A 12,018-nucleotide genomic window follows, 5' to 3' on the forward strand; every position below is an offset into this window, starting at 1 on the left:
CATGGAGTCACGAATTTCGACCATATAGAGTCAAAATTCAACGGACTGTGATCAGACACCACAAATGGCCCTGGGTGTGAAAGTGACGACAACACCGCCCCCAGAAATAGAATTTCAGTTTGCAGGGGAGGTTTACAAAAATATATGTGGCAGCATGACACAGTGATCTACGCCTAGAATGATAATTGGGCATTTCCAGTGCTGAAAACGGTCGCTCGGTATTCCTTCTCAGCGCTATATGAAATAAAGTCGCTGGTGTCAGACTAATGGGGTCAGACTCGCAATTAGACATGAGACTCGTAATAGTGGTTTAATGTCTTAATTGTATAGTGATCTGGATGTACAGCCTTGAATCGCCAATATTCTGTCTGGGTATATCGATGTTGCCTGATTTTTAAATAAACACACCATCGTCCATATTTGCAAAAACACAACAAACATTTCTAAATAGTAACCTGCAGGTATATAGAAGGTAAATTACACCCCGTAAAAAACAGTGGTGCAACATTCCAATAGTCATATTTCAAACTGTAGCAAATGACACGAACTTCAAAATGTATGAAACTACGCCTATGTCAAATCATAAACATGACGTTTACAATGTGTGGCCTCGTCAAAATCATCCAGAGACAAGTGACACCCCACCGCATGTTGTCAGGGGCTGCATAGAGAGCAAAGGCCTTTCTCTGTTTGAAGTCAAAGCGCTTTGGACATACTCTGCTGACATTTAGCGTAGCCTAGTCTGCAGCTCGCAGCGTTCCGTGCGAGCCACTGCAAAATCTTCATCTACCACGTAGCTGACAACAAACGTTATTCAAACTTTAAAAAGTGAACTGTTCTAAACCCCATGCGAATATTAGAGAAACAACAGCATGGTGACATACGCAGGCACGCAGGCACGCAGGCACAGACACTTCAAAATCATTTTGATCCCTTATGTGGAGCTTCTTATTCGATATCATATCCGTTTTCACAGCTTTGGAAAATAAATAGCCTAATAATAATTAAAAAAAACCTGAGATCATTAAGGCCTAATGCGAGCATTGTTTCCTGATGTGTCATTCCACGTGGGCCTACCAACAATTAGGTTTTGATATTGTATGGGGATTATTGAGGACAAACAGCGGTTGTAAATGGATACAAAAAAATGTGGATGACACGTTGAAAATGCTGTTACAGTATATCCCATAAGGGGCTGCATAGAATACATGGAATAGGCCACAGAATCAATGCCACTATTCAAATGCAACAAACGTAGCCTACACTAAAACAATAAATTGCCCGTGTGGATTACTACTCCCTCGTAATAAACAAATGGCACATATAGATCTGCCCACATGGCCTGTGTTTAAGTAAATATAAAGGAACACCAGGCATGTAGGCCTTTCCCTATAGAACCTATAATTCTTGCAGTTAGGTCGGTGTGGGCAAAGTGCTCGTTTCTGCCCCCTGTCTATCATGGTTTTAAATGTCTACCCATTACTGTCCATGGCTTCGCCCCATCAATATTCAGCAGCCTATCGACCCGACCTGGACAATGGAATTGCACAGATTGTGAGGAGACGCTCAGATTTCAGATCCACGTTAAAATAGTTTGGTAAGACTTGTTTAGGTTTAAAGAAGGAGTTTGATGTAACTTAAACTGTTACATGTGTCATAACAGCTGTGGGCTAGTGAGATCTAATTTAACTAGAAAATGAATCTGGATACCCTGTCATTACCTTTTAAGAGTAATAAGTGTTCTTTACATGTTTATTGACTATTGCTCATTTACTCAAAATCACTGTATATTTAGAAGGGGTTCAGAGGTAGAGTTAGTAGGTGCGCGGAGCCTTGGGCGTTTGTCGTTGTGTGAAAGATAACTTGGCTAGAGCTACTGGATTTGAGTAATTCTCTATTTAAAATGTTGGCACTGTATTTTGAGTGCAATGAGTGCATTTGCAATGAACCATGCAACGTGATGCACTTAATTGATCATGTAACGAGTATATGCATACATCACAAGCAACTGCTGAAAATAGATAGAGTCATGGCCTGAAAGCAAGCTTAGTGCGGGACCGATACTTTCAAAAGTTCTTTAAGAATGTGTTATAACTTCCAATTAAAGTGTTTGTTTGAGATAATTGCATATGGCTAAGATCATCTTTACAATGCATGATGTACTATTCCCGTAGGAAAGTGCATCATTTCATTGTGATCACAGTTTTATGTCACGATCAGCTTGCATTTTCTGAAATATCAGCGCAGTCAACTTTTAAACGGTGGCGCCATAACTAGGACAAGTTCTAAACTGCGCTATAATGATGTGTTACCGGTCAGTAGGACAGCATTAAAAGAAGATAATTGATCTTGTTCTGAAATTACCATGAAGATTGTATTCCACCCACATATCTTTCCTCACCCACATATTTTATTGACACTCTAGTTTCAAAACCCACGGGGGAATTTACTTATTGCCTCGTTGAGAGTTGCACGCTGCATTGTATTCGTGTCGCCTCCACTGTGCCTGAACGGAAAACTTTTGTGTGTCTATTTGAAGGTTAGAAGCCGTGCGAATGGTCAGCGTTTGTTTATACTCCGGGTCATACTGTGGGCTTTATAGGTTATGACCGGTCAAAACAGCAGTAAAACGTTACAACAATATTTCATGTAGGTGCGGATTGATGCTGGATGCTGGTGATGAACGTTCTCCAAAGGCTTTCATGCGCTCAGCTAGTAACAGTTCAAGCCCATGCCACTAGATGGCAATTTCACGGTAATACTAATTATTATTATTGTTAATAATAATAATAATAATAATAGTAATAATACAAATGTATCATAGTCGTCGTTTGGCCCGGAAAGTCACTACAATGCAAAACCAACATGCTATTTATATGAAACCACATTGGCTACAGTTTCCACTTTCCTATAAATATCACATAACCAAACCATAGCCTATAGACCTCTTTCCAAAAGCATATTCAAATAGAACTAGTACACTTTCCGACGCTAAGCCAGTCTAGATGAAAATTCCGTGATTGTGCCTCTCATTTGATTGTGGGTTTCAGATGATAGATGAGACAGGCCCCTGCTCGGTGGGACTCGTTAGTTTCCGATACTCCGGAATACAACCCATATATGAACGAATGGGTGGATTTGAATCACCGGATAAAACCATTTATGGCATGAAAGCTTAACCGGAATTCCTGGTTGTGTGTAAGAGGATGATGATGACATTTGGAAACATAAACTATCTCTGCAATTGAAGAGCATGTTTTATCTATTTGTATGCGCTTCGAAGCCTTTGAGTCTTCCTCCGCACACTTCTTTGCAAAACATCTGTTTTAACTTTTAGTAAATAATTCCCTATAGAGGCTACGCGTTTGTATTTCCCAGCCCTCGGGCGGCTCTCATTTCAGGGTTCTCCATTGACAAGTATTCTCCTGTGTCGTCACTTAACAATCAGCCAATGAGCTTCGGCAGCGCTACTTTTTCTAACCACCCAGTCCTTGTATGGTCAGTGACGTAACGGCATATTCACGGGCTCCCAATAAATACATACTACGACTACCAAAGCCACAAAGATCTGTCATTCAGGGGGTAGACCGACTGAAGGGTTCATAGGTAATTACCGTGAGAGCTCATCCACAAGGTTGTGCCAGATGTAACAGGTTTGTCAGGGAAAACATAGGTCACACAATAGCGAGCAGAAAAGCATCATCTTCATATACGTCCACTGAAACCTTGCGAAAAGCTCCGGTAAGGTTTTAAATGATGACAGCTAAAATCCTGGACAAAACCCCTGTCACTCTCGGAGGTTTTGTACACCCGCTTTCCGAGAGTGTGTACTCCGTGGATGAAGTCGCGACAAACTTGCCAACTTCAATTTCTATTTTTCCAAACGGTGATTTGGGAGGACATTATGATCACATTAACGGGTCTATCGGAGGTAAGCTTTCTGTCATGCCTTATTTTCAGTGAGTGTGTCTTTCAGCATACACAGAGCTGCAGGTGTATTGTGTTGTCATACTTTATTACAACTCCTGGGCTTTCGGTTGTCTTGCAATGCTATTAAGGTGGTCTATACTGTTTGTTTGCGAATCTGAGTGAGAACATCGGAGTGAGAACATATTTACATGCAATGTTTACTTTTGTGCTTTTTTGCTAATTGTGTTTTGCTATGTTTTTCCTTGCAGATGGCTTGATGAATGGGGACATGAACACGGAAAAGAGGTCTCTCGACTTGGCTTATTCTAGCAGCTTCAGCCAGCCCACCGGTCCACGGAATCAGACTTTTACCTATATGGGCAAGTTCTCCATTGACTCTCAGTACCCAAGCAACTGGAACCCGGAGGGTGTCATCAACATAGTCAGTGCGGGCATCCTGGGCATGACCCAGCCTTCTTCGGCATCCTCGTCTCCAGCCTCGTCAGTGTCGCCAAACCACTTCGCCAGCACCATCAGCTGCACCATGGCACAGAGCCAGGGGGACATGGACCACATTTACTCCCCGCCTCCGCCCTATTCCGGCTGCGGGGAAGTGTACCAAGACCCCTCCGCCTTCCTGTCCACCTCCACGTGTCCCATATCCTATCCACCGCCGTCCTACTCATCTCCGAAGCCGAACACTGACCCAGGTTTTTTGCCAATTATCCCAGACTACGGGTTCTTTCAGCCACCTTGCCAGAGAGACATGCAGGCTCTGCCTGACCGAAAACCATTCTCGTGTCCGCTGGATTCATTCAGGGTCCCTCCACCCCTGACTCCCCTTAACACTATTAGGAATTATACACTCGGAGGACCTATGCCTGAGGTGCCCAGACTACCAACCACATACAGCCCACAGAACTTACCGCTGCGGCCCATCCTGCGCCCTAGGAAATACCCAAACCGCCCCAGCAAAACGCCTGTGCATGAACGGCCCTATCCTTGTCCAGCTGAGGGATGCGATCGGCGTTTCTCTCGCTCTGACGAGCTGACCAGACACATTCGCATCCACACGGGACACAAGCCTTTCCAGTGTCGGATATGCATGCGTAACTTCAGCCGCAGCGACCACCTGACCACTCACATCCGCACACACACGGGCGAAAAACCCTTCTCCTGTGATTTTTGTGGACGGAAGTTTGCCCGGAGCGACGAACGGAAGAGGCACACCAAAATCCACCTCAGACAGAAAGAGAGAAAGTCATCCAGCGCCTCAAATGCCACAAACTCTGAGCGCTCGTTGGGTATCAGCTCAGCAGCCGGCGTGTGCTCCTCCAGTTCGAGCCAATAGACTGCAATTTCCCGTTTAATTAACACTATTTAATGATCATAACTTTGTCCAATTGCGTTCGTTCTAATAGAACTGGAAGAATTAATTAAAAACAATAACTGTCATGGTACACAAACAGAGACGGACTGCGAAATTGTGCAACTTTGATGCACCCATGGCCCGTCTTAACATTGGCAGCTGTAGCCTGACTCAAAACAAACGCACTTTGTTTAAATGTAGGCTAAAAGTAGATAATGTTTTCCCACCTGACACAGAACTGCTGAATGACATGTTTTAAAAAATGCAGTAGGTGGGTAATATGTCACAGACTGATGGGCCATGGGTGACCGATATTAGAGGGAGAAAATATGCACTGAAACAAGACTGCCACGAACTGTTACTGAATACTTGAAAGGGTAGTGGAACTTCAAACTGGCGAGGTATTGTAAGGAACTAATAACTGGAGTTAATTTAAACCTAGGTTGTTTTCCCTCTTGTGCCTTTTTGGTCAGTTCTTTTTGTATATAGCTTCAGACGTATGTGAACTTTTAATTGAATTGTATATTTGTCAATTAATAGGTATGGGAACTTAAAATATAAATATATTTTTGTATAAGATGTTTTGTGCCACAATTGGGAAGCGCTGCATTGCAATATAACCCCCCAAAACAAGAAATGTAAATAGTTTAACTCATGCCGACGTTATGTTTGTTTCTTGTGAGCATTTCAGCTGATATGTGAAGTGATAAAACTAACGCAGGTCAAAGGCGACCTTGCTATTATTTGTCAACTAAAAGAAGGAATAAATAAAAACAAATAAACACCACAAGCGAGTGTGCATTCTTGTTTTGTTGTGTCTGTTGGTATTGCAGGGTTGGAAAATACAGAAAGTGCGGGGGAATTCCCGTATTTGGATCGGTTTATAGTGACTCATGGTTTCACAAGGACATTCACCCACACAGTGTCATTTATGTGCATCTCGCAGACAGACGCTCAGAGCCACCAGCCAACATGACGTTGGTCAGTAGCCTAACAAACAGATGCCAGCCGGCCTTACCCATGTCAAATCTAATCAACAAGTGAAAAGGGGTATGAAACACAATGTATTCAGCAGATGACATTGTCTCACAACATTTGCCATGAAAAAAAGAGATAAGCATAATATTTAAGGGAAAATGCCCCATGGAGGTTTAAACTATGAAATGGTTATTTATGTGGAATAATGTTGAAAAGATGTTTATTTAATGGTCGAAAAGGGGTAAGTCACACTCAGCCAAATCAGTTTAGCCTCGGAAAGCAATGCAAAGTTACTATGTGCTGATATGGCCAAATATCTACTGAAAAACACAAATAAAAGAACTGATTTGATCCCACCTGTTGGTACAACATCACCCAGGTCAGCAGGGTGGACTGCAATGGACTGACTACCAGCCGAGCATTTGCTGGTCATTTCTAAACTGCAGGTCTATCCATTTGTTTTCCACAATAGCTAAAACAATATGCTTCCAAATTCAGAGATCATCTTTCGTGTGATTAGTGGATTCTCTGAAACTGTGATGAAGGAATAGCCCTGTCACAAAACCGCTCTCATATCAGTACCGTGACCCGGCCAGCTGGCACGGGCAGATTCTGAATCTGACGTTTTGTCCAAACAATGCATGGAAATGCAGAACTTTTCGGCCCGTTTGTGTCCAGGAAGCTGTTTGGGTTAAACAGCAGAGGAGGCAATGAACTGAGACGATGACCTCACTGAAACATCATTCAGATGTGGGCCTGCATCCTAAAAGTGGCAGATCATGGCTGCGGATTTGGTACGGATCAGTGCCACATCTGGGCTGTAACACGGCAAGAACCAGTGTAGGGCGGCAAATATTAGCATAAAAAGTTCTAACTTTACACACCAGAATTGTTTAGAAAAAGTAATCTTCCCCTGTCCATACAAATAGAACGGTGCTGTCCAGACACACAAAATGTTCAATTGTTATGTGTTACGGACTGGCTAAACCTCAAACTGAAGAGGCCAAGTGACTTAAAACTACTGATATGCCTTGCTTACAGTGTTAGGAACAACTTGAGTCAAGCTGTTCTGTGGGACGTACCAGCATAATTCCACCTACTCATTGTATGTCGGATGGCTTAACACGTTTCTCACTTTATGGTTCATTAAAAAGTTACCTCATAGAGGCTTCAGGCGTTTGTAACGCTGTGTAAGCTAGTGTTTCCTAAACTTTTAAAGGCCCCCTTTTCAATAATAATAATAATAATAATAAAACAATATTTGCACCTCCCCACCCACAAGATACTTGACAAATTACCTGTAATTTAACTTTTAATAAACTAAATGTTGTTTTTAAACATTGTTTCTACGTTTGACCAGTTAAACATTTTCAACTGTATTTCATCTGTCAAACCTGAATACAGATCAACTTTTTTTGATTAGAGCTCGTTTAAAACATTAAAAAAAAAATGTACTTCTCACTGGGCGATCAATCCACACAATGTTCATGTTAGGTGCAAGCCTGTTGTAATACCTAGGCTAGTACATGTAGGCTAAATGGTAGGCCCTGACCACATTACACAAGTAGGCTTACAAAGAAGGCTATGAACTCATCACTAAATAGGTTCGTTATTGGCTACTATGCTATTAGCGTACCACCATACAACATTTGACCTGTAGTTTGTTTACGCTTCGCATTGTTTTTTTGACCCTTGACCCCATGCTGTAAGCCTACAGCCCATGCTGTAACTCCGCGCACCCCTGGGAGTGGGGAACCACTGGCGAAGGCATGTAAATGTGATGGTCGTCATCACTGAAGACTTTTATTAGAACAGATTTTCTTAAGTTTCTTCTCTGCAAAAAAGAAAAAAAGATTCCCTGAATACCCAAACCATATCTAAAACAGGATTCCCTCTTTGAAATATAAAGCATGTGATTATCACAGCCATATTTGCATCCCATTCAAATCTTTGAACTGCATTCAGGGAAGGGGTTGACAACACAAGATTTAAAGTCTTTTTAAGGTACATTACTACCCTCTGGGAAGGTCATGATATGAATGCTTCTATTTGCACAGATAATTGTTAACATATTTAAGTTGCTGAAACATTTCAAGGGGATATGTTGTCAGGCAGTGGCATACTATACACTCTATTTTCAACAGCTCAAACTGTGGTTGTCTATTTTAAGTCACTTAACGCCATCCAAGTTAGTTGGAACAGGCCTATCAAAATACCATCTAACCGAACACAATGGCATATCTGACAGTCAACTATAATTGGCTTGCCTGAACTGAATCCATACCCAGAAACTACTGGTACAGATAGTCACCAAGAGTGCCATCTCCTGAGAAAGGCAGGTTGTTCCTGTAGGAAAATGTGCAACGATGAAACACACGGTCAACCTGTATGCCCGGCACCGTGTGTGATTGGCCACAACAAAGGGGTCACCTGCTCAAAAACATTTAGCCAGTACTTGACAGTGATTTTTAAAGGGAAGGCCTTTTTTCTTTCAAATTCAGGCGCAATACGCCTGCCTTATATCCCCTAAAACTTAGATAGCAAAAGAAAAAGAGTTGATGTGATACTGTGGATATTTTAATGGTGATCAAAGCCATAAGGTATAAACACTGCGCAAAATGAATTGTTGTGTACACATTTTTCTCTTCAAAATAAATTAAGCTCAGTTAGGATATATCTGTGGTGTGCACTTAGACCAGGATAAATGCTTTTAAAGCATGTTTACATTCGATATTTACATTTACAACACAGCACTAGTTGATATCACTGCCTTATGGATATTCAAATTCTCCTGAAGAGACATTAGTCACAGGCCACCTTCGGAGCATGCAAGGGAAATGTTTATTTCGACACTATGATCAAGATGCAAAGGGTATTGAACCCAGCAGGTTGGTATTTTAAGATATTTCATGTTATTTGTGAAGCTGAATAGCCTTTGACTAAGTTGTTTGCTTTATCTTCGGTTGAACTTCCCAAGCGTGCCTCAGATCATACACGCGATAACGTGGCTGACGCGCAGGTGTCCTTGGCGTGGGCACGTTTCAGACAGACGCTTCGGGGCCGGGGTAAGGCTCGCCTCCGCACCAGAAGTCGGCGGGCTGAGGAACTTCTAGAAGCCACGTTTCCCCTTCCACTGTCTGCTCTGAGTTTCTGTCCACCGATTTCGAAACCGGCTGTAAAACTTTGAAATAATGACAGTCTCTCCCGTCGTCAGGGTCATAAGGGGGTGCCAGTATATCGAGAAATGCCGCCGGTCCTTCCACTGCATCTATTTGATGAAGGTTATCGTTCACAGGACTCAAAATGCAGGGACCACTGTCCTCCGTATATTCACCTGTCGTCTTTAGAACGGAGCGCCTAAGTGCGTCTTTCTGGAAGGGCATCAGCGGTGGGTCGAAGACGGGCTCGGTCTCGGCATCTGGCGGTTTATCCAACTTGTCGAAACACCGTATATTGACCTTGCCATAGAGAACTTTCAACACTCCGTTCATACCTGGGTGGTCGTGCAGAGGGATAGACGCCCCTCTTTTAAGTAAAAATACTCCCATGCTGAACGCATCAGTTTCACATATATGCATATACGTGACAGGAGGGTTGTGGACACTCGGCATGGAGCCTTTGCTTTTCGGTGGTGTAATCTTTAGGTCTGCAGCCCTGATTTCAGTTACGAGGGTAGTCAGTTTGGCTTGATTATCCAAAAAGACATTATTGTCCACTATGGCGGCCGCCCCAAAATGTTTGAACGTGGCATAAGCTTGAGTAGCGATTTTCTGGATTAAAGACGGTATGATGTCCCGTGGCATTTTGCAGCTGGTCGTAGCCGATGCTTGTTTTCTTCAGGCGCAAAGTCTCTCAACGAGAATGTGGAGCGAAAGCGGGCCTGATTTCCACCGATGTGATCCAATATCCAAAGGCACCAACCAGCAGGCAAAACAAACAGGTGTATAGTCAAAGTTTTAAATAATCCATGGTATTACAATCAAAGATATTTGCCTCCAGATATGATCCACATAGCTACTCGTCTCCCCACCACCCCATTCATGGCTATCTGATTTACACGTCCGCAGTTACGGCGCCTGCGTACATTAACTGTAGAATGTTGGAACTTGAAGTTCTTTTTAGCACATAGCGATATTTACTGATAAATTAAAAACACATATAACGTGAAAATTCCACTCAAGATTTATTGAAAATATATATACTTGAGGGGTAATATTAATACCACTAATATTTGTATCGAGTCTATGTCTAAAAAATAAACGACTTGCGTAGGTTTGTACTTCATTACCCATACGCCCACTCACTTCCGAGGCGCGAGTTGGGGGGAAGGCCAGAGAGGCCATTGAACTTTCCCTTCCCCCACACCCTGCCCTTAACCCCTTAACTTCTCGTCCACTTATTTTAAAAGTGCATTGTCGTTTCCCCTTTTGTGTAAACCACATGTAATCCAATGTTGTAAAACTCAGGTTATGAGTCTGTTGATCATTTGTACAAAGAAGGAACCGTAGGTTTTTGATTAAGTCATTAATTCGATTACCCAGTTAAAAAGCTATAGATCCCAGTGAATGAAACTTATGTCATAATGGCCTACATAATACAGCTGTTTATATGGAAATTTCGACATTTTTTAACCTGGGACCGATTTTCCCATCTCTTTGGGTAAACACTTGTACTAGGGACTAATTATTAGAGTTAGAACACTGTAACCAGCTACCACAAAATGGCTAAACAATGTAATCCTATGGGGCATGCATCCGCATTAAATTAAACTGCTTTTGTGTCGCCACTGAGAGGCTCATAATGTCATTATAAGGATCCCTACAGAGATACACCTGTGTCTATTTACCTCAATAACTGTAAAGAAACTGTTTTACAGTCTACAGAAACAAAAATTAAAACTGAAACTACATTTTTCTACATTTTATGAGCCTGTCAGGGGCGAAAACAAGCTGTTTACTTTGTTTCCCTTTAAGATCTAGTGTGGCCTACTCCAAAAGAATGTTGCTTGGTAACATAACTACGCTATAAACAATCTCAAACAACTTACTATCCTAAACAGCCCAGGAATAGTATTTCTCTGTGAGAAATTTCACTGTTATTCCATGAGCTGAAATAAACCGGAGCCCTAAGGCTATTGCGCTGTGACCCACTGCAAAGTTAGGCTCTAATGGGAAATCCCCTGTTTACAGTGCCTACCTACCATTGGTGGACACCTGACCTGCTAGATGCTCATGAAATATGTTTGAATCATTATTTGAAGTGCTAAAGTTTAGATTTTATAACTGAGTATACCACCAAACACATATACTTTAAAACAAACATACGTACCTATTTAAATAATGACATTAATAAAACAAAACAGACTTATTCTGTCCTCACTAAAATGTATGGTTGTATCCTATCTATGTGACCCACTTACAATGTGATGAGAGGAGAGAGGGTGTATGACTGGCCTGAAAGGTGGGGTGCAGTGCGGAGTGAAGTGGGATCAGGTGGGTAAGGCTTTAGCCCTTTGCTCCAACTCTCTGCCTAAGGTTGAGTAGGTCGGAACTGTTCTCTTCTCTCTCTCTCTCTCTCTCTCTCTCTCTCTCTCTCTCTCTTTCCAGCATAAGTGTCCTCTTGAGCTCTCTGCTCCAACTCTCTGCCTAAGGTTGAGTAGGTCGGAACTGTGCTTGGTCAGATCTAGACATGGCTGAATGCACAGGGCTGTGCCCTCTCTCTCTCTCTCTCTCTCTCTCTCTTTCTCTCTCTCTCTCTCTCTC

At 42.4% G+C, this 12,018-nt stretch overlaps 2 protein-coding genes across 2 annotated transcripts; one reads left to right on the forward strand and one right to left on the reverse strand.

Annotated features, from left to right (window-relative positions):
• The first annotated feature begins 2,952 nt into the window (after positions 1-2,952).
• On the forward strand, positions 2,953-6,065 carry egr2b (early growth response 2b). Its single transcript, XM_012839253.2, has 2 exons — positions 2,953-3,931; positions 4,179-6,065. The coding sequence occupies exons 1-2, from the start codon at positions 3,754-3,756 to the stop codon at positions 5,258-5,260; spliced, it is 1,260 nt and encodes a 419-aa protein (XP_012694707.1). The 5' UTR covers positions 2,953-3,753; the 3' UTR covers positions 5,261-6,065.
• Positions 6,066-8,287: 2,222 nt separating this feature from the next.
• Positions 8,288-10,428, reverse strand: adoa (2-aminoethanethiol (cysteamine) dioxygenase a). Its single transcript, XM_012839255.3, has one exon. The coding sequence runs from the start codon at positions 10,057-10,059 to the stop codon at positions 9,298-9,300; it is 762 nt and encodes a 253-aa protein (XP_012694709.2). The 5' UTR covers positions 10,060-10,428; the 3' UTR covers positions 8,288-9,297.
• Positions 10,429-12,018: the final 1,590 nt, after the last annotated feature.

The sequence above is a fragment of the Clupea harengus genome, chromosome 23 (assembly GCF_900700415.2).
Source record: "Clupea harengus chromosome 23, Ch_v2.0.2, whole genome shotgun sequence".
Lineage (NCBI taxonomy): Eukaryota > Metazoa > Chordata > Actinopteri > Clupeiformes > Clupeidae > Clupea > Clupea harengus.